Raw genomic sequence first — 26,799 nt, 5'->3', positions numbered from 1 at the left:
ACTGGCGCTTCTGCTTAAGGAAGAAATGCTATGTTCAAATAACTTAACCTCTCCTGCTGTACTCTGCCCCACATTGCCTGATTCTCCAATCTCCTGTCTTCCAAGATTCAAAGAAAAGAAATACAATTTGGCCAGAAAAACAACAAATGTAAGGAATAGACTTAGTTTAGAATTAAGCGAGAGAGCTCAGGAGACTAAGAAAGGGAAAATATTCTGAATAAGCTTGCAGTAGCCATTAAAACTGACTTTAAAAAGTCGGTGAAGGCAAATGTAGGTTCCTTACAGTCAGAATCGGGAATTTATAATGGGGAACAACAAAACATCTGACTGACTAACTATATACTTTCATTCTCTGCTCACAAGAGGACACACAGTATACCAGAGATGTTGGGCACAGAATTTAGAGACGAGAAACTGAACGAAATCAGTGTTAATAGGGAAATGGTGCTGAGGAAGTTGAGTTTAAAGACTGATCAATCCCCAGGGCCTGAGAAATACCCTAAGATGTAGATTAAGGAAGTGACCTAGAAGTAGTGGATGCACTGGTGGTCATCTTCCAAGATTCTATAGACTCTAGAATAGTTTGTACAGATTGAAAGGTAGTTGATGTAACCCTTCTATTTAAAAAGTCAGTCAGTCTGACATCAGTGGTGGAGAAAACTGGGCATTTGGAAAATAGTGGCAGAATTGGACAGATTCGGCATGGATCAACAGACAGGAAATTTTTAGCCAAGTTACTGGAATTCTTTGAGGATATAAGCAGTAGAGGTGATGAAAGGGATCTAGTGGATTCTTCGCACTCTTAGAATGCTTTCTACAAAGTTCTGTGTGAGATTAGCATATAAAAGTAAAGCACAGTGTTATGATGGTGTATTGACCTGGTTAGAAAACTGGTTGGTGGATTCGAAACAAGAGGTGGAATAAATCTGCCTTTGTCTGAATGGCAGCATATGGAATACCACCGTGATCAGTGATGGCTATCCACTATATGTTAATGATTTGGATGTGGGAACTAAGTTAATATTTCCAAATTTACAGATGACACAAAGTTGGATGTGAGGGTGATATGAGGAGGATGCAGTGTGATTTGGACAATCTGAGAGAGTGGGTAAATGATGTCACATCCAGTATTGTGTGGATAACTGTGAGGTGATCCACTTTGGTAATGAAGGGAGATTATTATCTGGCAATAAGCTGAGAGAATGGAATATGTAGATGCTGACAGAAAGCATACAGGTGCAGCAGGCATTAAAGAAGAAAAATTGTATGTTGGCCTTTGTAGCAAGAAGATTAGAGTGTAGGAATGGGGTAATTTGCTGCAGGTATGGGGCCTCAGTGAGACCGCGCCTGAGTATTATGTGCAATTTTGGTCTCCTGATATGAAGAAGGATGCTCTTGCTATAGAGGGGATGCACAAATGATTTACCAGACTGATACCTGGAATGGCAGGACTGATGTATGAGGAGCGTTTGAATGAGTTAGGATCATACTTCTACAAACCTAGAAAATTCTAACAGGACGAGATAGGGTAAATGCAGGCAGGTTGTTAGCGATGGTCGGTGACTTCAGAGCGAGGAGTTACACCCTAAGGATATGAGGTAAACTATTTAGGACTAAGATGAGAAGAAATTGCTTTATCCAGTGAGTGGTGAATTTGCTACTACAGAAAGCAGTGAATGACTTCAAGAAGGAGTTGGATCTAAAACTTGAGGATAATGGACATAAAGGATGTAGAGGAAGGTGGGAACAGGTTATTGAGTTGGATGATTAGTCATGATCTTAATGAATGTCAGAGCATGCTTGATGGGCCAGTGAACACCTCATCCCATTTTCTATTGTTTCTGTCCTCTCCCCTCTTTGAGTCCAGTTCTGCACTACCTTTCAGAATCGCTATCCCAATTCCTGTCTCCGTATTGAGACTAAATTGTCATCTGTTCACACTCTTAAGGTAAAGATAGCACCATCCTGTGCTGTCTCCAAGTTATTATTAGTCAATTTTTCAGTTGGAGCTCGGTGGGAATGACATTGACCACTATTGTAATGGAAAATTTAAAATATGCAGTTGCGGACATTAAGTTCCCAGAGATAATTGCAGTTTGCTTGGGTTTTGATTTAATCTCTCAAAGTTAATTTAAAGAATGATAAGGTAAGCGTTTCAAACTAAGAAGGCTCAGATATATTTTGCAATGGATATCTGGAATTGTGGTTTGAAGATATGAAATATTGAAATAAAATTGTTTCTTCTGTTTGGTAAAGAATGTTGACATCAAATTGGTTCTTGATAATGTTGATGTATGCATCAGTTGCAGGTGAGAAAGTACATGCATTAGGTGATCTAGGGAATTGTCTCTGAGCACTGCACCTGGAATGCACATTTGTGTAATGTTGCTATTTGACATTGCTCACGTTATTATTGAACCAAATTTATACATACTCAGTTTCTTAAATTCCCCAGTGTACATATTAACGATAATTGTTATTATCTCGCACATAATCCACCTGTGAGTTTGAGATGTGAAGATGAAAACAAAAATCAGTTCCATCCTGCTAGCAGTGACTTGTTCTAAGTTGCTTTGACAGGTTAACATAGATGACATTCATTTGCATCTCAAATGCCCCTTTTTTTCTGTTGTTAAATTGCTGTCCATCAACTTCCTCCATCTGACCTCAGTTCCTGTTGTCTCTGCCTCTGGAAAAATCACCATTCGGTTCATACAGAAACCTAAGCATATAGTCTTTGGACCACCATTGATTACTACATTTTGCAATTAAGGTTCTCATCCACGCTCCTATCTTCACTTTCGATACTGTACTTCCTATTGAAATTCTCTATCTGGTTGTCACATCTCATATGGCTTATTACTGCTGTCTTTGTTCTTTTCTCCTCACCCAGCTTGGCTAACTATTGATGCAGGCACCTTTTTGTCCAACCTGGAACTTTGGTCCTGTATTGTGCTTTCTTTGAGCTCATCTTTGTGTTAATCCTCTTGTGCTCCTTTGTCCCTGTTTCTACCAAACCACTGATTATCTAGAAGAGAAACAGAAAATGTTGGTGGAACCTGACATGTTTGGCAGCATCTGTGGACAGAAAAATTTAGTTCACCCTTTGAGTCCAGTATCCCTATGTCAGACCTGAGTTACTCCACAGTTCATTTCTGTTTCAGACATCCAATATCTGCAGTTCTTTGTTTAATTATATCACTGACCCTCCAGCCTCTCCTGTTGTCCTTTGTGCCAGCTGTTATTGTCAATGGTTCTCTCTCGTCAGGTACTGTCCTCCTTTTATATCTGGTATCCTTGTCTCCTTTCTCCAAAAGTAAAACTACTCTCTCTGACATTGTCAGTCTTTGCAAACCAGTGTCCCATTTCTAACATTTCTTTCCTCTAGAACCCCCAACTTGTTGCTTCCCAAGCCACGCTCACCTTTGCTGGAACACCAGTCAAGGTTCTATTCCTATCACAGTATCACAAGCGATCCCTCCTTGTTCTTTTAATTTGTTAGCAACGTTTAAGCAGTTGATCACAGTTTTCTCAAATGCCTTTTCGCAACAATCTAGCTAGGTAGAATTGCATGTGCCTGGTTCTATTATCTTTTCAGATAGTTTTAGTGAAACAGCGATGACAGCCCAACAGCAGGAAAATAAACTGCTTCTTGTGTTTCCCAATTTTTTTTCTACTTGATTCTGTGCTACCCTCCAAAACATATTTGCATTGATGACACTCTTAAAACCACATTTTTTGAGTCTTTCATTCGTAAATTCTCATGTTGCTTGTTTGACCCGCCTGGCTCAGCACAAATTTTCTCTAGCTAAATATTTTTAACGGCATTATTGTCTTCTGTCGCCATACAAATCACAATCCCCAGCCACTGAGTCATTCCTGTAACTCCGTTTCTGCAACAATTTGTAACTTTGGTATTGCATTTTGCCGCTATTTGAAATCCAGATCGTTTCACCAGGCTGCTGACTTCTGCCATTGTAATGTCACCCACGTGTTTATTTAGTTCATTTGTTGAAAGCCTCCTTTGGCTAAAGTTGACTATTTGATCTCATTTGTAAACTGTTGGTGTCTTAACATATACCAAGTCTCTGGTGCTTGTTGGCTACATTGACTCTGGTTATTTTGTCATCCTTGTTTTCAAATGTTCCAAGAATGTTGCTCTTATCTGTCTAAATCATTGTAGTCACAGGAATTCTTGTGTCTCTGCTGCTCCAATCAGTTTTGAGTAACTCATTCAAATGTATGTATTGGCGAAGGTCTTTGATAATCTGCCCTAGTATCTCCTTTTGTGACTTCATTTAATGTTTCTATGAAACACATTGAAACATTTTAGTACAGTTGAGATGAATGAGTCCAATTTGTTGTAACTGAAGCATTTATGCAGAAAGTTGAGTGATGGTGCTTGTAATGGTATTTCTTTACTTTTGTACTTAAGTACAGTGTAAATTGGGGAGATATGTGGTTATCCATGTAAGCAGGAAAGTAAATACCTAAATGAGTGAACTTGTCTTATTCAGGAAGACCCAATTCTACAGTAAATACTAGAGGTACAACAATGAATTAGGAAGCCTAATGACATATTAGCTTTTAGTACAGGAGAATTATAAGAGGGAGTATGTAGAACAGTGCAGCATAGGAGCAGTCCCTTTAGCCAACCAGGTATTTACCCGTTGTGATGTCATTCTAAACTAATCGCATCTGCCTACACATGTGCCTTATTCCTCTATTCCCTACCTGTTCATGTGTCTGTCTAAATACGTATTAAACATTGTCAGTGGAGGTAATAGAACCATAGATTACAACAATGTATTTCAGGTACCTGTCACCCTCTGTTATAAAAAAAAGTCTCTCACCTCCTTTAAAGTTTCGCCCTCTCCCCTTAAACCTATTCTTTCTAGTATTTGACATTTCGACACTGGGTAAAACACACTATCTACCTTATCTATGTCTCATAGTTTTGTGTATTTCTATCGAGTCACACATCTGTCTCCGATGTTGTCGAGAAAATGACCTGTTTGTCCAATGTCACCTCGCAAATACACTCTGATGCAGGCAACATAGTGGTAAACCTATTGCACCTTCTCCAAAGCCTCCACATCTTTCCTTTAGAGTGGCAACCAGAACTGCGCATAGTCCTCCAAATGAGACCTAACTAAAGTTTTACACAACTGCAACATGACTTGCCAACATGTATACTCATGCCTCTTTTACCATCTTATCCACTTGTGTTGCCACTTTCAGGGAGTTATGGACTTGTACGCAGATCCCTCAGTATATTAATGCTTCACATAGTCCTGCCATTTACTGAATATTTGCCTCTTGTATTTGACCTCCCACTTATCTGTATTACACTTTATCTGCTGTTTCTCTAACTTTCTAATTAGCATATTTTGCTGTATCCTTCCTCATAACTACAAGTCCATCAATTGTTACGGTGGCAGGGAACGAAACAAAGCTTAAAAATTTGTGGGAGCAGGCTCTGTGGGTGGCAGAAAGAGTGCATAGAGGAGACCCAACAATGTTTAAGGATGGAAATGACATCTATTCATGGTGCAAAATTGAAAAATCCAGATTGAAAGTATAATAATAACCATTTAGATTGAAATTCACCCCTTGTTATTACTATACCAAAATGCTGAATATATGTTTTGCCAAGCAACTAGTCTAAGATAATTGAATTTGTTTCCTTTTTAGATGGTGAAGTCAACGTTTTGGATGATATATTGACAGAAGCTCCTGACCAAGACGATGAACTTTATAATCCTGAAAGTGAACAAGACATTACTGAGAAGAAAGGTATCTTTGGTTCTTGGTCTCTGTTTCATGGTTGGTTCCACATTGTTCCTCTGAGTTAATATAGTTGGGAAACATTGGTTTGTGAGCATGTGGACGTGTAAGCAGTCTGATTTCCATTCTTGCCTCTGCTCGCAAATTGGAACACAATGCAAACAATATAAAGTTACTGTTTGTAAGTACAGGAAGCATTTGTATGATGGATCTTTAAAATTAAATCTCTGTATGGGATCGCATTCATATTTGAGTGTTTGTAAATCAGGACTCCCAGTCATAATGTTTTGGTTTGCTGCTTAAAATGCAGCCTTTTAATACCCTTGATTGTTAAGTAGATACAAGATCTTATGTCTTGATTCACTATTAATTAATGAAAAGAAAACTTTAATTTAGATAACAAATTGGCTTTAAATTAAAATCTGGCGATTTTTGTGTGCCTCACCATTTTTTGGATTGCTTAGCATATTTATGATCTCATTGCATCAGTTTTTACATTGTATTTCTACGTGATGGACAAACTTACAGTCCAGTCACAATCTATTTAGTGAGCATGCTGGGCTTATCAATCTACTGACAAAATTCTACTTTTGAGTGCACCATACCTTTATTAGATGTTCTGAAAGTTACTTAATGTGATTTAGCTTGTTAAACTAATAATGATGTTACATGACATGAGACCATACATTCTTGAAAAAATTGAGAGCGCATGCAGTATTTATTTTTTTTAGGTGTTATGAAGTTGCTTTATAATAATGGAGCTATTATGTGCTCACTTTTTGCAGTGCCTTTAGCTCTTTGTTTCTTTTGCTTGTTATGGTGATTATTTTTTAAGATGTAAAGGATGTTAATCTTCTCTATTGAACAGCATCAAAAAGAAAAAATGAAAAAGAGAGGGCTGACGGTGGTGATGGGAAAAGACAGAAATCTTCAAGTCATTCAATGCGACAAGTTAGCAAAAGGTCGACTTGTCCGTCTGCAGGAGACAACATAAAAGCTTCTATTTCAAAAGGTAGACATGTATCTACCTTTAAAAAGGATGAATATCAGCGATATGAACGAAGTAAAACTGCAAGCACTGACAGAAAGAACCATTCCCAAGGTGGAAGTTCTCGAGAGTCACAGAAAGATCGAACAGATAAAGTGGGAAGCAGAAGAAGAGAGTCAGACAGAAAAATTAAATCAGCAATCCCAGATGGGACAGAAACTTACAACGTGGTAAGGCAAAGCTATATTGTCTGAAATAATTTGTATTTAGCTATTTTGTAATTTTTCTGGGGCAAAAGACCAGCCTGTCCTCAGTCTTTTACCAAGAGTATTGATATTTACCCACTGTTCGAAGCCATTAGTTCTTGTGCATAGCAATTAAATAGGAGCAAGATGGTTGGCATTGGGTATGTGCAATGATATGCAAGTCCTGTCTCTATATATAATTAGAGACAGGGCTCTATAATTAGCCCATTGCAACCAATTATCTTGAATGAATACATTTGTTTTTGCTACCCTAACACATCTGCAGAATAATATTCTCCAGAGGGCACTTGTAATTAAGGAGATTTGTTTGTCCTTACGGAAGACTGGAGATCAACCCAGTTACAGGTGGAGATGTAGAAGAACCAGAGGAACAAAACAGATGAACAGAGTCAAAGCTCCAGATGAGAAGGGTTTCGAAAAAATCAGGCTTACAAGCAGTTTGAAATGATTTTTGTGGTAAATTGATGGAGTAATTTTGATGCATTATGTATCTTGAAAGAAGGTAGAAAAATTTGTCGTGTTTTGAACTGGAAAATTTGGAGAAATGGAAAATGTGTTCCAGAATTGTGATCAAGTGGTGTTTAATTGTTTAGTACAGTGATGGTTCAGAAGAAACTTAAGCGTTCCAGTGTAATTCTCTAGAATTTTTCTACGGTTTAATTTCAACAACTCTGCTTTTTTCCTTATTGTCTTTTTTGTAATAAATTAGGTTTTGCCCATAATATCTGAAATGAGGTATATGTTGTACTAACACATTAAGGAATTATGTATCGTTCTGAGGGCGAAAGAAGAAAGTGGAAACAGGGTAGGGTGTTGGGTGATCAGGTGTGATCAGGATTGGGAGAGCTGACTTCAGGGGCCAAATGGCCTACTCCTATTTTCTATGTTTCTATGAATTAAACCATGAGATGTTGATATCTGGTTGTTTAAATTATTAACTTTACCAACACCTATATAATATTTGCTTTAGCAGTTCATTGCAGTGCCATGCACATTGTGGTACATGGCTAGTTAACTAGTTATCCATTTCCATTATTTTTGAATTGGTTGCAAAATTTCTCTTTGAAATAACAGATTTTTATTTGTAAAATCTAATATTGTAAAGTGATGGCAGCAACATGGTGCGTATCAGGAGTTGAAACCTGCAGTGTCAAAATTATGATGCATGGCTTGGCAGAATAGTTGACAGTACATGGTGAAAATTGAAAATATGTTTTGTCGTTAAGGTTTTTATTGCCTACAGATGACTGCAAAGATCTGATTTAATTGCACATATGCAGGCAGTTTTGCTGAACACAACAGAAAATATGAATCAGTTCATAACTTGTAGCAAGAAAGTAAGTATTCCTAAAAGTTTACAAAGCCTTAATATTACTGAACAGTTTATGCTACATTGTCATTAGCTTTCTGAAATTAGCATTTTGCCTTTATGACACCTGGAAGGTTGATACAGCTGCACTTAACAAAGTATATTAACACTTGGGCACCTTTTTTTATGATCTTATTGTTGCTGACTTTGAACAAATTTCTCTTGCTCGGAAGGCGACTGTGAATTGTGGACGTGTGGAGACTTAGTTCAACTTGTGAATTCTTGTTGGTGGTTTTAAAAATATGTTTGTTTTTCAATATGTAAATGACATTAAGGGGATGTGCTTTTGAAAGTGTCCTGTTGTCCTTAACGGTTGCCCTTCAACTTAACAGGATGAAAACAAATTTGAGCTGAGGAGCATATCAGATTCAGACCCAGTATGTGTTTTAATTATATTCCCCGATGGTGTTGGGTGTGGTGACTCGGCATGTTATTTTATAGCAATATGTGGTCATAATTGCAGGGAGCGCTTGCTGTGGGCAGAGTATATTAATTTTTTTTTCTCCCCGACTTGTGTATTGCAAACATTGTTCCAGTTAGTTTTTCATTGCTGTGCAAACCCTGACTCCATTTTTTGTTCCTGATACATTTGCTGTTACCTTATTGTTTTGATGAAGATATTGTGTTTTAAGAATTTTAAATGTAAATTTTTATACATTTTATTAAATCTGTACCATTCTCTGTATGCTTAACACTTGTCTAAATGTATATCTGCCTTCTTTATAAAAAATAATTGATATGTTTCTGAAGCTTTGTCTTCAGAACAAATGTGAGAATGCCAAATTTTCAACTTGTATTGCAATATATACTGCAGGAGTAAAGAGATGTGAAGTGGTAACTGACTCTGGTTGAGGTGTTGCCACTGACCATGTACACTTATGTACACTGATTACCCTGCTTCCAGGTAAATTTAAATTTTGAAGATACTTTGTGTAGTTTGCAAAGAACAGGTCTCTGCGTGTGTTGTTTGTAGCAAACATAAATGAGCCACATTTTGAGCCGATTTAAATTGGTTAATTTAGATGGAAACATAGACTGAATTGTTTTTGTTGTCCAACCGTGGAATCCCTTCTCACAGGTATTTTGAGAGACAGCTCATTGAGTACAATATACTCGGTCTGTTGTGAACAGCCAGGGAACACATTTGATTCTATCAACCAATCTTTGGGGTGTTTTTCCTGTGTACCTGGCATTGTACCAGCATTGAGATTCTTATGCAAATTGCACAGTTGTGCACTAGGTAGGGGTGTTTCGGACTGACAAAAGCATCCCCTTGGGAACCCCCTCTGGATTCAGTGTTTTTTGATGGAATGAGCCCTCACCCAATACCATATATGTATTTACAACATTTAAATGCTCCGTTCGCAGTATTTTAGTTCGCTGTCAAGTTAAAGGATTCTTAAAATCCGCATGATCTTCAATAGAATCCCAGCAATTTGGTTTCTTTACAAACTCAGAGCAGTAACTGTGCATTAAAACAACCTTGCTGAACAATTGCTGTCCTGATCAGTTGGTTGTTTGGCCAGACTCTCAAACAGGCCAAAGTTTACCACTTCTGCAACTCAAAAGTACGTTATCTACCTCGAGGTAAAATACATTAAGGACAAAAGTGTAATAGGGAGAGATTAGGGCCTCTTAAAAAGGCAGCCTAGCTGATATGTCTGGAAAGATAGGAGATGGGGGAGATAATAAATGAGTATTTTGCATTGGTGTTTACTGTCGCAAAGGCTATGGAACTAGAGAACTGAGGAAATAAATAGCGATATCTTGAAAAATGTCCATATTACAGAGGTGGTGGTGCTGGGTGCCTTAAAAATGCATAAAGGTGGATAAATCCCTGGGATCTGATCAGGTGTACCCTAGAACTTTGTGGGAAGCTAGGGAAGTGATTGCTGGTGCTGAAAATGTGTTGCTGGAAAAGCGCAGCAGGTCAGGCAGCATCCAGGGAACAGGAGAATCGACGTTTCGGACATAAGCCCTTCTTCCCAGCCCTGCTGCGCTTTTCCAGCAACACATTTTCAGCTCTGATCTCCAGCATCTGCAGACCTCGCTTTCTCCTCAAGTGATTGCTGGGTCCCCTGCTGAGCTATTTGTACCATCGATAGCTACAGATGAAGTGCTAGAAGACAGGAGGTTGGCTAACATGGTGCCAGTATTGAAGAAAGGTGATAAGGAAAAACCAACGGACTGTAGACTGGTGAGTCTGACATCAGTAGTGCGTAAGTAGTTGGAAGGGATTTTAAGGGGCGGGATTCACATGTATTTGGAATTGTAGGAATTGATTGGTGATAGCATGGCTTTGCCACAAGGCTCGGTGCTGCGTCCACTGACTTTCATCATTCATTTGGATGATTTGGAATTAAACATAGAGGTATAGTTAGTAAGTTTGCCGATTGACACCAAAATTGTAGGTGTAGTGGACAGTGAAGGAGGTTACCTCCGAGTACAATAGGACCTTGTTCAGATGGGCCATTGGGCTGAGGAGTGGCAGGTGGAGTTTAACTTGGGTAAAGGTGAGGTACTGCATTTTGGAATGGCAAATCAGAGCAGGACTTATACACTTATTGGTAAGATCCTGGGGAGTGTTGCTAAACAAAGAGACCTCCGAATGCATGTTCATAGTTCTGAAAAAGTGGATTCCCAAACAGACAGGATAGTGAGGAAGGCTTTTGGTTTGTTTGCCTTTATCGATCAGTGCATTGATTATAGGAGTTGGGAGGTCATGTTGTGGCTGTACAGGACATTGGTTAGACCACTTTTGGAATACTGTGTGAAATACTGGTCTCCCTGCTATAAGAATGATGTTGTGAAACTTGAAAAGATTCAGAAAAGATTTACAAGAATGTTGCCAGGGTCGGAGGATGTCAGCTATAGGGAGAGGCTGAAACTATTTCCTTTGGAGCGTCTGAGGCTGAGGGGTGACTTTACAGCAGTTTATAAAATCATGAGAGGCATGGAAAGAGTGAATAACCAAGGTCTTTTCCCTGGAGTGGAGGAGTCCAGAGCTAGAGTGCCTAGGTTTAAGGTGAAAAGGGAAAGATTTAAAAGGGATCCAAGGGACAACATTTTTATATAGAAGGTGGTGCATGCGTGAAACGAGCTGTTGGAGGAAGTGGTGGAGGCTAGTACAGTTACAACATTTAAGAGGCATCTGGATGGCTATATGCGTCGGAAGGATTTAGAGGGATATCGGCCAAATGCATGCAATGGGGATAGATTAATTTAGGATATCTGGTTGGCATGGATGAGTTGGACCAAAGGGTCTGTTTTTATGCTGTACATTTCTGACTCTGATTTGCCCTGGAACATTAAGTTATTTGTTTTGTTCTGCTTCTAGACAGTGACACCTTGAATTCTGCTTTCCAATATAGGATCCTGCTGTTAATCCTGAGTAATTTCATGTCTGAAATTCGGTGTGATGCCTGTTTGTCCCAATGATTGTATCAAACTGCCCTGTTGCTTTGACTGTTTGCCGGATTTTTATTGTATAAGTTTTGACCATCACTTGCAAGACCTACGTTTATTGCCCATCTCTATGTTTTTGCACTATATGGACTGCTATGCCATTTCAGATGTAAGGCAAGAACTGACCATATTGTGTGGGTTAGGTTAGGATAGCAGATTCCTTCTCTAAAGTGAATCCAATTGGTTTTTGACAATTGATACTTCCCTGACCACTGAGCAGCACCAGATTGATCAGTTCATTAAATTCAAATCCACCAGCTGACGTGGTGGGATTTGAGCCTTCCTTCCGTAGAGGATCGTCCTAGGCCTCTGGATTTCTTCCCACACCCCCACCCCACCACCAAGTACAGTCCACAGTCAACTAGGCCAGACTTAGAACAAAATGCAAAGCATCTACTCTTAAATGTTTGTATGATGTCATGCTGATAGCCAGCCTAATCAAATCAGTTCAGCTTGACATGTGGCTCATTAATAACACCACAGGAGTGATATGCCTTAGTACTGTCTCTGCAAGCACTGCCCCCTTTTTGAGATACCTGTGTTGCATAGCAACATCTCAGCCATCAGCAAGCCCTTTCTGTTGTAATATAAATTGTTGTGGAAATTTGAAATTTGGTATTCCTGCATTTGTCTCGCTAAATGTAAGTCAAAGCTTCAGCAACATCTTTCCCTTTTTAAGAAGTGTTGGAAATTATTGGTTATGGGTAAAGTAGGTTTCTTTTGCCAGATTTTGTGGATTGTTATATGTATTTTAGATCTTCTTAAAGTGTAGAGGAGGTCTCCCCTGATTTATGAATTTCCGACTTAATGAAAGCTTGTACATACAAACACCTATCTCATATAGGGCCATAATTTTCAAGACCCGATATAAGCATTTCCTGTACTTGTGAATGGTTCCTTTAGATTCTTTTGCATTGTATTCTCACATGCACACAAATAAGCTTGCAAATGGACTTTGGGGACTACCTGTATTAAAGTTATTCGCTTAGAATGTTAAGTCTGATATAAAATAAAGAAAATACAATTTTTGAGGCACTTGGGTTTAATTCCAAGGATGTAATTTACGATTTACTGAACATTGGGCCGTTAATGCTTTCATGTCAATTTTGCCAATTGTAGAGCATTCATTTTGGTTATATTTTAAATCAAATGATTTTTTTTACAAAATGAAAACACTATTGATATTAATAAATTGTATGTCTTGGTGCTATATATTTTTCACAAACTATTTAATCAACTATCTGCTTTTAATGCAGGTGGCTTTACGTAATCTTGAGAGTATGAAAGTGCATAGAACAAGTCATTCTTCTAAAGAAGAAATTCAGTCCGATTATCAGTCTGAAGCTGATGTTGAAACTGAAGGCAATACTTCATCTGAAGAGCAAGAAAATCAAGATGAGACAGTAGACATCATGATACCTGATGAAGATGATGCTGAGGAAGAGAAAGAAGGAGAGGAGGAGGAAGAGGAGGAAGAAGAGGAGCAGGAAGAGGAGGAGGAGGAGGAAGAGGAGGAGGAAGAAGCAGAGGAGGAAGAATATGAGCAGGATATATCTGAACAGGATGATTTCAGAGAACGAGATCCAAGAGAAAGCAAGGAAGAAGGTCACGAGCAGGATTATGATACACGTAGTGAAGCCAGTGATTCTGAATCAGAGTCTGTCTCATTTACTGATGGAGAATCTGTTACCAGATCTGGTTCTGATGCATCAGGTATGTTACATGGCTGTAAATGCAAGTTTGCCATTTAACTTAATGTAAAATTCATTCATTTTGATTATATTTATTGCTGGGAGGTTAGTGTTTTCAGTTTCTGTTTGAAAAGTTGGAAAATCTTAGTTTAGAAAGCTGACCTTAAAATCACTGCAGTGTAGGAATTGTACCCATTTGGAAATCTACAATTAGACATTCTGACTGGATTTTTTTTAAGATCAGTAGTTTCCAGATCTGTTTGTGAATGTACCAGTTCTTATCTAATAGATAGGCACAACATGAAAATGGATTCTAGTGAGGGAGAAATGAAATTGTACCTACTTCTATACCATGCAGCATTCTGAGGCAATAAGTGTATGGTGCTGGAAACGCACAGCAGGTCAGGCAGCATCTGAGGAGGAGGGGAATCAACGTTTTAGGCAAAAGCCCATTCCTGATGGTGCCTGACCTGCTGTTCTTTTCCAGCACCACACTGTTGACTCTAATCTCCAGCATCTGCGCTCCTCACTTTCGCCTTCTGAGAAGATGCATCAACTTGTGTCCTAATCTGTGTTTTTCTTTTCGCTAATATTTTCAGTTGTGTTCACTGAAGCTTACAATTTTAAAGTAAAACTCACCTGTTTTGTGACTTATGGCAATGAGATTAATCAGAATTACAATATAATACACATAGAAAGATGGTCCCTTTTTTGTTTGTGGGAGAGTGGGAATAAGTGCCAACTTAATATACAATGATTGAGGGGGTTGAAAATTGGAAATATGAGATTGGCCACTATACTCATTAATACAGTGGACAATTTGGTTGGTGAGGCTGGACTGATGTACAAGAGAGGAATATTATACAGATGAAGCAACTTAATTGCAACCACTTGGTGTAACCTACAGATTATGATAAAACAGGAAATTCTATCATGTTTTGGTGTGTAATTTTGCCTACGTTTTTCTACAGAATTCTATAGTATTCTTGCTAGCGTTAACTTTTAGTGGGCAGCAATTAAACTGAACTTCCTGAAGCTCCTGTGGTTAAACTAGTTAAGAAGTAGTTCCTGACAACATCAACCATCTTGGTTTTGCATATTTAACTTGCCTGGTTCTCATTCTGTCCCCATGTCAATTAAATTGTCTTCTGTGTTTTTGAAAATTCTCGAACCTCGGGTTCAGATATTCCTCTGTATCATCGTTTTTTGTTTTGTATCATAATTCCTTCACAGTTCAATTTCCACATACTGTGACGGGCCACTTTCTTTGTTGGGCAGATGCAATGTGACATCCCTCTATTCTGTCCAGTAATGTGCTTTCACCAGAGCTTCGGCAAAGCACTTGCTGCATGACCTTTGCACTTTTGTTTCCTACATTTGCCAATCTGTGGCCTTATGACTACTGTCAAATCGTGTTGTGAATATGTGCCTCCTTGGAACTGGACTAAGGCTATTCAAACTATCTTTTACACACCAGGAGTAATTCAAATAATAATTCTAGGCTAAATTTGAGCCCAATGTTAGAGGTGAAAAATTATTTTTTACCCTTTGCCAGACCTTGTTTTTTAAAGTTAGCTTTGGAGGTATGACATTTTTCCCGTTTAATAAGTGCTGTATTCCTGAAGACCTAAATAATGTATCAGGCAAGTAACCAAAACATTCCATACATGAGCATGGAACAGTACTTTCCCTATTCTGCAGCAGTGTTTGGTTTCTCAGCCATATCATTGTTAATATAATGTTGGTACTCCACCAGTGGGAGCAATGTAATTAAAGTAACAACTTTTGTTTTGTTAACTGAACAGTTCAATTGAAACACAAAATTTCATGTCAAAACAAGGATTTATAAAATTGGTTAATCTTAGCTTCGTTTTTTTGTTTTAAATTGGCTCTGTAATCATGTGAAGACACCCTATATTTTCAAGCCCCTAAAACCGCTAGAGTGCCGAGTATGTGCCTAGCTGCCGATATTGGACACTGAAACAGTATGGTTCAGTTTATAAAAACTTTATTGATCTGTAATTTTCAACAGGTCTAGACCAAATTTAGTGGAATTTTCAACCCCCATCATCATACTGCAGTCTGTGATTCTTAGATTCATTAAATAGAATTGTTACAAATTAACTTTTCTTCAGACGATGAGACAGATAAAAAGGAGAAGAAAAAGCGATCTAGAGACATTTCTCCAATTGTGTTTGATAGGAGTGAAAGCTCAGCATCCGATTCGTATGCAGGTATGTTTTGTGTTTCATTTGGAACTTGTTGTGTATGGAGCTTAAACAGCAAGGGCCTAATGGGTTTTGTGTACTATAATGCAGGATCAGAGAAGAAACATGAGAAGCTGTCATCATCTGTGCGTGCAGTTCGTAAAGGTATGGAAACGACTAGCTTAGAGGTTAGCATAAGGCAGCACGCTCTCAATGTGCTGTTGAAAAGCTTGAAAAGCAGCTGATAGGTTAAGTGTCATGCTCAACATCTATGGCTTTTATGCACTCAGGTTTAAAATATTGTATGTTTTGTTGTTTACTGAAGTTGCATTGCTTCATAATTTATAAACCTCAGCTGTAAACTGGCAGTTTAATAGTCAAAGGAAATGTTGCTAAATTGCATTGGCTATTTCTGTCACTTCTGATGGACAGCATTCAATGTAAACATCAATAAGGACACTGCTAATTCTCTGTGCAAGTCCAGAAATTCTTTTATTTTAATTTAGATTATTTCAATTATTCAGTCTGTGGAGCATCATTCAGAATGTATGTCTTGGGCTAATATTCTAATGGCACTGTTGTTAGCCCAGCTGTAACTACACTTTTCTCATGGCAGCTTACTAATTGCTCAGGTGATTTATTTGAGGTGATTGCTGTCTAAACATTGGGGATTTTACTCTACTATGAATTTCATGTATCCTCTCTGCTTCTGTCGTGGAGAAAATGTAGAGAATCACCAGGAGATGCAGAGAGTTCTTCAAGGAGTAGGTCTTTTATTTGCAAACAAAAAACCGTCACACTCAGAAAGCAAATTCTTGAATGCCCCCAAACCTCATGGTCCGTGGCTCTTTATTCCTTTTTTTTAATCATGTGAAGACACCCTATAAGCTTTTTGTTAGCTTATTAGCATGCCCAACTATGTTAATCAGAATTACCTTACTCCAGCTATACAATAAACCAATGATGTTAGTTCCCATTATCTCTTCTACTTCAGGCACTATGGCTTGTCCTATATTCTACTTAATATTATTCTAATGTCACGATTAGATATTTTACTGTCACCTCTGCTACAATGATCTCCCAACTCAGACTAACCTGTAATGATGAGATATTTAGCTATCCCATCTACCACAATGGCCTCCTGTCCCAAGCTGACTATACAACTACTGATTAGATATTTATTGTCAAGGGTCTTAAGCAGGCTGACTCTACTAACTATTAATTAGATATTTATTGTCAAGTCCTAAATATTTGTGGGCGGCACGGTGGCACAGTGGTTAGCACTGCTCCCTCACAGCGCTAGAGACCCGGGTTCAATTCCCGCCTCAGGCGACTGACTGTGTGGAGTTTGCACGTTCTCCCCGTGTCTGCGTGGGTTTCCTCCGGGTGCTCCGGTTTCCTCCCACAGTCCAAAGATGTGCAGGTCAGGTGAATTGGCCATGCTAAATTGCCCGTAGTGTTGGGTATGGGTGGGTTGCGCTGCGGCGGGGCGGTGTGGACTTGTTGGGCCGAAGGGCCTGTTTCCACACTGTAAGTAATCTAATCTAATCTAATCTAATTTATTGTCACGACCTGTCCCAACCTGCCATGATGATATTTAGCAGGTGAGGCTGACTTTACCAACTGTTGTTATCTCATCCCACCATAGTGACCTTTCAGCCCCAACCATACTCTGCTAATTGGTGTAGGAGCATTCCACTATTCTTATCCCATCCTGCCACAGTGACCTTTTGACTAGTGTAGCATTCCACAGGCACCCTGCAACAGATCGCCAGTGGTCTTTGTGCTTTAGCCCTTCCCATGCTTTCATACTCTTTATTTTCCAAACTCCCTTCTGCACAAGCTGTAGATTCTTCAACATGATTGTAAAACTGTCTCTTGAATTCGTTGGGCAGTATTAGAGTGTCATGAGCTTGAGTTCCCAAGAAATATTGCTTATCTATTACCAAATGAATGAGTTTTGAAATAGGGGTTCAAGAAATTGTGTAGCATTGCAACATGTGGGTTATAGTTTAAAGGCTTTGGAGTAACTCCTGCATTCTGAAATCTAGAAAAAGAGTTTGAATATTGTAATTAACCTATTTTATGCTTTAAGTCATCTTGTTCTGTTTCCTCTTGCTAATAATATACTGTTCTAACTGAAAATATTGTTTTGTAATCAATGTTATTTTTGCCAATTCTTGGAAGAGGATAGGGCTGCAAAACTAAAACTAATTAGTTTTTGACTTTGCTTTTATTGATCATTTTATTGAACTGCCATAATTGATGTACTTATGTGGTGAGATTAACAGTAGCTATTATGGCCATGTTACACCCTGCTGTTGGTTATTTTCTCAATTGGTTGTTACATTGTCTTGGATTCACAGCTTTTGATTTCACAGCATTTCCAAGTCGGCTGTTTATAAATTGAAATATTGCTATAATAAATCAGTTTTTTTTGTTGAAATGATGACCAGTTTTAAAAATTTGTTTTCAGTCCTTTTCATTAACATGACACCTTAGATTTCTTTTGAGGAGTTGTAAATACCTTTTTAAGGTGAACCAATTGCATTTGATATTAAGTAGTATTACATTTCATAAGTTAACTCAAATTTCACAAACGTGGCTGACAACATTTAATAACTTTTACATTGAATTTTTTTACAATTCTTTAGATTTGACTGTGGCAGACAAATTGCACATTTCTTTCGAAAATCAGCTTGATGTTTGTTTAAGTCTAGTCTGTTGGTACATGAAGTTGCCCTGGTAGATTGTAAACACTGTTGAGAATGTGGGGAGCTGGAAAAGCTAAGCCAGTCAGGTAGCATCCGAAGAGAATCGATGTTTCAGGCATAAGCCCTGCATCAGGAATGAGACTTGTGGTGCTGAGAGATTAATAGAAGGGGGTGGGGTTGGGCGGAGTTGGTGGATGAAGATGAGAGAGAAGGTCAGCGGGGCAGTGATGGAGGGGTCCAGAGAGTGGTGCCAAGTCGGAGGTTTGGGACTGGGATAATGTGGGGGGAGGGGAAATGAGGAAACTGTTGAAATTCACATTTATCCCGTCTGGTTGCAGGGTCCCAAGGCGGAATATGAGGCGCTCCTCCTCCTGCATGTCCTTGACTGAGTCAGAGGGGGAGTAGAAGTGTTTGGCCACGGGGCGGTGGGGTTGGTGGGTACGGGTGTTCCAGTGATGTTTTCTAAAACGATCTGCAAGAAGGTGTCCTGTCTCAGAGATTGTAAACACTAATTGTTGCATTGGGAGTGGTAGAAGGCTGGCAACAAGAAAAATTGCTAAACAATACTTAAATAACCTTGCTGAAAATAGTAGCTATTCTATGTATTATTTTGTAATTATCAGCTTCCATGGTTGATACTATTGGTGTGGAAGTATGGAAGCAGGTTTAATGCTATCAAAATTGACAAGCCATCTAGATTCAAACTGTTTATTTTAACAAGTTTGTGGCTGCAAATATATTACCTCCTTTGTACAGTTTGGCTTCAATTTCAAACCCAGTTTTTAAAAATTCAGATTCTAACACAATTGATCCAGTAAACTTGCCAACTTTCTTGCATTTCTAAGGAAGAATGCTTTTGGCAATATCAACTATGGAAATGATGGCTGGTGTTATTGACGATTAGAAATATGGTAAGGATGTGATCACAAATTGAGGTTTAATTATGCTTTTAATGTTTAAAATGCAGCTTTAGTCCACTGAGTTTACTTGTGTATGTTACTTTCATGTTAAATAATTGGGGCCTGTTCATAATATTCGTTAATTCTTTGCACATTTTAGATGGTGTGTAGCCAGCTGTATATCTTGACCATATAGGTCAACCCATTTCGTACGTGGGGAGTTTTCCCTGTCAACAATAAAAAAAAAATAGGCTTACAGGTAGTGTAGAGAGATGACCTCTAAGTTGTAGCAATGTTCTGTCCCTTTATTTTCTAGTGCAGTAGCGAACTTCCACTTGAGTGGGTTCATATCAAGGAGATTATTCGCAAACGTACAAGCCAGAAGGAGATTGTTCCATTCTGCTGATGTTCTTCAAATGAGTAATAGTGAATACTTCCAACTTTGTTTTTTGTCCTTAATTTATGATGGCTATCAAAAGTTTGTAGTTCAGAATTGTTTGCCTTGGCTGTCTTGGAATTTCAGCAAGTGTGTTTGATTTTATTTCATTTTGAACTTTTACAGCTGATATGAAGAACTTATTCAAATTAATTACTTATAGCACCACAAGGACTGCTTTGTTCTGTTGTACTGCACCTCTGACTTTTCTCTTCAAATAATTCTGACAGTTCTTTCACTAAAATTGCTTTTCAATATTGGATGATAGCATATGCATTATTTACGTCCTGGTACAAAGTCAACATATCTGAACAGAAGTCGTCAAACATATAAGTCTGCAGTTGTTAATGGTGCTATTTGCAATCAAGTAGAGTAATTTTTTGTTTGCCTTTTTACAGATCAAACTAGTAAACTGAAGTATATTCTTCGAGATGCACGATTTTTCCTCATAAAAAGCAATAACCATGAGAATGTATCCCTGGCAAAAGCAAAGGTACTATCTTGTGTACTAGATATTACTGAAATGAACCCAACTGTACTTTGCACAGCATACACTGAAACTTTGTGTTTTAACATTGGTTGTGTTTGCCTCTAATTTGTGAAGTTAATCAGTTTGGTGTGTATGGTATCTAACATTTTCTGAGTTCTTGTGTTCTCAATTTGTATATGTTTATAAGTACTAAGTTGTTGTCTCTGTAGTGTTCTGGCCAGTCACTGAAATTTGATGGTCATTGGTGTAACATTTGTGCAATCATTTTTGATTTGGATCTTGCACCTAGTTCATAATGTTGGATTGAGGCCATACTGAGAGGTGGCAGTTATCTCTGGTTTTGTTACTGTTATGATGACAGTATGACAATGAATGAATTCAGCCTGAAGGACAAAACTAAAAGAAGTGGTTGATCCCTTCAAGTGCCTCATCTTGCAAGATTGAAAGTTGCCTTTTCTGCAAGTCAAATCTAAATGTGCCACGTGGGTGAAAATAGTAGTATGGGTGCTGGTCTGAGCCAGACATAAAGTGCTAGCTTCATATAAGCCAACTGAAGTGAGAGAAATAGCATAAAATTAGCGTAGAGACTAGTCACATGTCATCCAATCTGTTTGAACCACAGTCCCTCAGATTGGTTAACATTGACACTTTGTAACGTGAATTTGTCACAGTAGGATCTTGTGCTGCAGCTGATTTAGCTTGATCATGCGTAATGAATGCTGGTACATTTTCTCTCCAGAATTAGGGTTCTGTATTGATTCTCTTGTACTGTCTGCCCTTAGTCCAGTAACGTTTCAAAATATATCTGTCACAGATACTTAATTCTGGCTAGCCAGAAGTTCCACATTCAAACAGAGATCTATTTCCAAACTTCTAATATCATTGCAGCTGTCAATTGCAGTGAGTGTTTCAATTTCTGGATTTCGTGATTTGAGCTATTGTCTTTTCATTTTGTCTGTGGTTTCTTTTGGTTTTGCTCTTGTGCATTAAATACTATATACAAAATAGAGATCATTTAAAATCTGCTTGTTCAGTTAACTGAGCTGTCATCACTTGATCAGCATTTTGGCAAGACTGTGCTCTCATTTAAAACTGAATAATTGACACTCAGCAAAATATTCGTTTTCTTAATGGGAATCAAATAAAGTTTTTAAAAATAATTTAAGAACAGTATAACAATGGGAGTACAGGTATAGCATTGTTAGTCTTTAATGTTTTCCTTATTAGCGAGTTTGGAACAGATTTGTAGCTCAAGTTGAGGTTCTAGGTGTAAGATTGCTCGCTGAGTCGGAAGGTTCATTTTCAGGTGTTTTGCCACCCTACTGGCTAACATCATCAGTGAAGCACTGGTGTTATGGCCTGCTTTCTATTTGTGTTTAAGTTTCCTTGGGTTGGTGATGTCATTTCCTGTTGTTTTTCTCAGAGGGTGATGGATAGGATCCAAATTGATGTGTTTGTTGATAGAGTTCTGGTTGGAATGCCATACCTCTCGGAATTCTTGTGCCTATTTGTTTGGGTTGTCCTAGGATGGATGTATTATCCCAGTCAAAGTAGTGTCCTTCCTCACCTGTGTGTAAGGATACTAGTACAGTGAGTCATGCCTTTTTGTGGGTTGGTTGTTCTTGGTACCATGCTGCCAAGAGCTCTGAGTAGTCTCGCAATCATTTCCGAGATGTATTTGACGCAAAGTGGCTAGGGTTGTGGACGCATTTTGTCTGGGGTGTAGGTTTGATATTCAGACGTTTCATTACCTGGGTAGGTAACATCATCAGTGGCGACCTCCAAGTGAAGCGAAGCTGTTGTCTCCTGCTTTCTATTTATATCTTTCTCCTGGATGGGGTTCCTAGGGTTTTGTGGTGATCACCACAAAAGCCCAGAACCCTAATTCTGGAGAGAAAATGTACCAGCATTCATTACGCATGATCACCACAAAACCCTAGGAACCCCATCCAGAAGAAAGATATAATTAGAAAGCAGGAGACAACAGTTTCGCTTCGCTTCACTTGGAGGTCGCCACTGATGATGTTACCTAGCCAAGTAATGAAACGTCTGGATATCAAACCTACAGCTCAGCGAGCAAACCTACACCCTAAACCTCAACCTGAGCTACAAACCTTCACAAACCTTGCATTTTGTCTGGTTGTTTGGTTATGTTGCTGAGAAATCAGCGGACTGCGTTCATTGGCTACCCGTGAATATGCTGTATAGGTGGTTTTCTTTTGCTCTTCGTAGTTCGTTGGTGCTACAGTGTGTGGTGGCTCGTTGAAATAATGTTCTAATGCAATTTCGTTTGTAGATGTTGGGATAATTGCTTCTGTTGTTCAGTGTTTGGTCCGTATGTGCTGTTTTCCTGTAGACACTGATTTGAAGTTCCCTTTTGACTGTTCGCTCTACTGTGGCTTCCAGGAATGGCAGTTTGTTGTTTTCCTCCTCTTTTGTGAATTTTATGTATAGTATTGATGGTCTTGAAAGTTTTCCTGACTTGTTTTGTTTAGTGATGTCAAAGGTGTTATCCACGTAATGGACCCGTAGTGGGTTGGATGGTTGGCAGAGCAGTTTATTCAAAGGATGGCATTCCAGCTGGAACTCTATCAACAAGCACATCGATTTGGATCCCACCTATCACCTGCTGAGAAAAATACAGGAAATGACATCAAAACAGGAAATGACATCACCAACCCAAGAAAACCTACACACACAAAGTGGGCCATAACACCAGTGCTACTGAATATGATAAGGGCCCATGGTGTTAGAGGCTAGGTGCAAGCATGGATAGGAGCTTGGCTGCCGCACAGAAAGTGGGAATAAAAGGGTCCTTCTTAAGATGGCAGCTGGTGACAAGTGGAGTTCCACAAGGCTCAGTGTTGGGACCACAAGTTTTCACTTTATTCTTTAACTATCTAGATGAAGGAACTGATGGCATTCTGGTGAAGTTTGCAGACGATACAAAGCTAGGTGGAGGGACAGATGGCATTGAGGAGGCAGGGAGGCTGCAGAAGGATTTGGACAGGTTAGGAGAGTGAACAAAAGTCGTAGATTGAGTACATGTGGGAAAGTGTGAGGTCATGCACTTTGGTAGAAAGAATAGAGGCATGTACTTTTTTCTAAATTGGGAGAAAATTTGCAAATCTGAAGTGCAAAAAAAGTTAGAAGTTCTAGTCTAGGATTCTCTCAAGGTAAACCTGCAGGTTGAGTCAGTAGTTAGGAAGACAAATGTAATGATGGCATTTACTTTGAGAGGACTTGAATATAAAAGCAGGGATGTACTTCCAAGGCTCTATAAGGCTGTGGTCAGACCATATTTGTAGCATTATCTGCAGTTTTGGGCTCCATACCTTAGGAAGGATGTATTGGCTCTGGAGCGTGTTCGGAGGAGTTTCATAAGAATGGTCCCAGGAATGAAAAGCTTAATATATGAGGAATGTTTGAGGACTCTGGGTTTATATTTGATGGGAGTTTAGAAGGATGAGGGAGACCTAATTGAAACGTACAGAATACATGAATGACCTGGACAGAGTAGATGTTAGGAAGATGTTTCCATTGGTAGGCGAGACTAGGGCCCGAGAGCACAACCCTAGAGTAAAAGGAAAATCTTTTTAGAATGGAAATAAGGAAAGCATTCTTTAGCCACAGAGACTGAGAGATTCTTGAGGATCAAGGGTTGCAGGGAGAATGCAGGAGAATGGGGTTGTGAAATGTATCAGCCTTGATTGAATGGCGGAGCAGACTTGATAGGTTGAACAGCCTAATTTCTGCTCTTTTGTCTTGTGGACTTTGTACTGCTGATATTCCACCAGTGACTAAACTGAAAACGGGTTATCAAATGGGACAGCCCTCGGAAATGTTGTTGAGACTTTATTTTGGAGGATTATCTGTAAATTTTAGTTGTCCTTGTTTGCAGGAATCAGGGAATGGGGAGACATTACAGGAATTGTTTCAGCCAATAATTTTCTTGTTTTGTTGCTAGAATGGTTGTCAAAGATTATACCTGTCCAGTTATCTCAATTGCTGTCAGCAGTGAAGTAAATCTAAACTTTCAGTAGCATTTCAATGCTGAAAAATCTGAAATATAAATAGAAAATGCTGGAAATATTCAGCAGCTCTTTCAACATTTGAGAGAAAGGAATGCACAGCAGAAATCATAACCTGAAGTGATGCAAGGTCATATCGTGAAAACGTAACGACTTCGGAGAAAGAGTTGCCAATGCTGTTGAGACTTTTCCCAGAAATCACTGTTCGTTAGTTCACATATTTGCTGTTAAACTTGATCTTAACCATGCAAGTTTTGGAAAGTTAGTAACTTTAAGGTGTATTTTTACTCTTTTTTAGGGTGTATGGTCAACACTGCCAGTAAATGAGAAGAAGCTGAACACTGCATTCCGCGATGCTCGGAGCGTTATATTGATATTCTCTGTTCGAGAAAGTGGGAAGTTTCAGGGTAAGAAAATTATATTGGGAAATTGAATACTTTTTTTTTCCTGATTAAGTGCTTTTGTGAGAAAGTAGTTTTCTAGTTCATCCAAATCATTTGAGCACTTGCAAGGCCAGCATTTATTTCCAGTTCATAGATTCTGATTGCGTTCTGTTTCAAAAATAGTTTGTCAATGTTACATCATAATGCAGCTTCTTGAATAATGCCCCCTTTTCTGCTGAACATTATAAAATATAGAGTATGCTTCAGCAATCAACCCTAATGAGCCTCTGTTTGTAATTTCCACTGTTTTGAAAATTTGGGAGAAATGACCGCACAACTATGATACACACAATGAATGATAAAAGTAAACTGACTTTGAGTTGGCCTTGGTGATATATTTATCAGATTAAGAGATGTGTACGTTCAGCAGAAAGTCAGAATTAATGAATTGTCGTCTTTGCTTACTGGACACCAATCACATTCCATTGATTCATAATTTGGCCGTTTGTGTTCTAGATGGCAATATTGTCTTTTTTTTCCCTGCATGTGGTATCTGGAATACCAGCAATTTATTGTGATAGCAAGGGAAAAATAAATGCATTCATTCATTCAGTCTCTTTTGTCGCGCTATGTTTCTATGTGTGTGCCCCACACCCCCTCGCACAGCTTTCATTGAATACGGCCACTTAACATTTGTGCCTGCAATTACTCAACTGCAACAATACTTCATAAAAATACCTTGGAATTTAGAAGTAGTCCTTTTTTGATAGTCCGCATATTTTCTTGTGGTTGATCCTTTCTATAAAATATTGTTTCAATATTCATGCCTAAGAGTGGAATAAATTATGCAGTGTACTCAAATTTAGATGAACAAGGCAAGTTAATTTTGTGTAGCTTGGTTTTTAAAATAAATCAATTATTTTCAGGATTTGCCAGACTCTCATCAGAATCGCACCATGGAGGATCTCCAATTCACTGGGTGCTACCTGCAGGAATGAATGCAAAAATGTTAGGTGGCGTTTTCAAAATCGACTGGATTTGCAGGTACTGCCTACAGTTAAAAGCTATTACAAATTTAAAAAATGGCTACGGAATGATGCGGTGCATGTATTAAGTAGCACTTTCTGATATATGGATTATCTGCTTGTGTGTTATTGTTGGCAGGTTGGTCACTTTGTGGGTGAGGAAAGAAAGATTTAAGGGACATCTTGTATGTTGTTTCATGATCAATATGGGTGAAGAAAGGGATGTTGGAGTGGGGTGTCAGAGCCCAATCAGAGCATGTTGCGTGTGGGTAGTGACGTAATAGAGAAGGGAGGTATGTGCTGGGAAGAGCTTGCAAGATGCTGTCACAGGGCTGGAGGTGAGATGTTTTGTTGGGGAGGAGTTACTGCTGTGGAGGGGAATTGTTGGGCTCAGTGGAAGATGGGTGTATTTGGGGTTAGAATGGTATGTTGTGGAGGTCAGTTCATAGTTCTCCATGGGTTGAACTAAAGTTTTAATTATCTAGCTGTTATTGGGTACCCATTAATATAACTGCAGTGGAACCTGCCAAAGTCTCTAATTTAGTTTGACTGTCAGAATCTTTAATTACTAAACTAATTCCTTATAATCTGCTGTATTGGGGATTGTACAGAATCCCAGTGTGCAAATTGTGACCACTGACAAATGTGGGCCATTATGTCACCTGACTACTCTGATCTTTTGCTTTTATGGTTCAGCATTCCATTGGCTTAGTTGACTGGTGTTCTAAATCTGCGATATGTTTAATGAAAAAGGAAGGCATACACTCAAGAAAGGAAAGCACTATAAGGACTAAAAAGATAAAAGTATTGTTATCCTACCTGCAGACAAAAGTCACTTGACAGTCATTTTAAATCAGAGACTACATTGAGAATGCGAACGCACTGCTTGCAGATACCAACACTTACCAACAAGTGGCAATAGACCCAACTCCACAACTAGAGAACCGAACCACAGCCCTACTCAAAAAACTTCAGAAATCTAGAGAAGTAAATAAGACCCACTTCCAAAAAAATGAAACCAGACGGATCCAATACGCTATGCTTCTAT

The 26,799-nt window shown here is 38.8% G+C and overlaps 1 protein-coding gene across 6 annotated transcripts in view; it reads left to right on the top strand.

The window, feature by feature from the left end:
* Nucleotides 1-26,799, top strand: part of ythdc1 (YTH domain containing 1) — a 58,514-nt gene that overhangs the window by 2,037 nt on the left and 29,678 nt on the right. For 2 of the 6 annotated variants that reach the window (XM_043720712.1, XM_043720717.1), the window contains exons 2-9: nucleotides 5,695-5,796; nucleotides 6,656-7,005; nucleotides 13,132-13,588; nucleotides 15,702-15,800; nucleotides 15,885-15,938; nucleotides 20,221-20,315; nucleotides 24,642-24,750; nucleotides 25,653-25,770. In XM_043720712.1, coding sequence (XP_043576647.1) covers nucleotides 5,695-5,796; nucleotides 6,656-7,005; nucleotides 13,132-13,588; nucleotides 15,702-15,800; nucleotides 15,885-15,938; nucleotides 20,221-20,315; nucleotides 24,642-24,750; nucleotides 25,653-25,770 — 1,384 coding nt within the window. The remainder of the gene's footprint in view (nucleotides 1-5,694; nucleotides 5,797-6,655; nucleotides 7,006-13,131; nucleotides 13,589-15,701; nucleotides 15,801-15,884; nucleotides 15,939-20,220; nucleotides 20,316-24,641; nucleotides 24,751-25,652; nucleotides 25,771-26,799) is intronic. The other 4 variants (XM_043720738.1, XM_043720743.1, XM_043720723.1 and 1 more) reach the window with 2 other exon arrangements.

This window comes from Chiloscyllium plagiosum, chromosome 2 (genome assembly GCF_004010195.1).
Source record: "Chiloscyllium plagiosum isolate BGI_BamShark_2017 chromosome 2, ASM401019v2, whole genome shotgun sequence".
NCBI classification, from domain to species: Eukaryota; Metazoa; Chordata; class Chondrichthyes; order Orectolobiformes; family Hemiscylliidae; genus Chiloscyllium; species Chiloscyllium plagiosum.
This window is presented reverse-complemented; position numbering and strand designations above follow the sequence as displayed.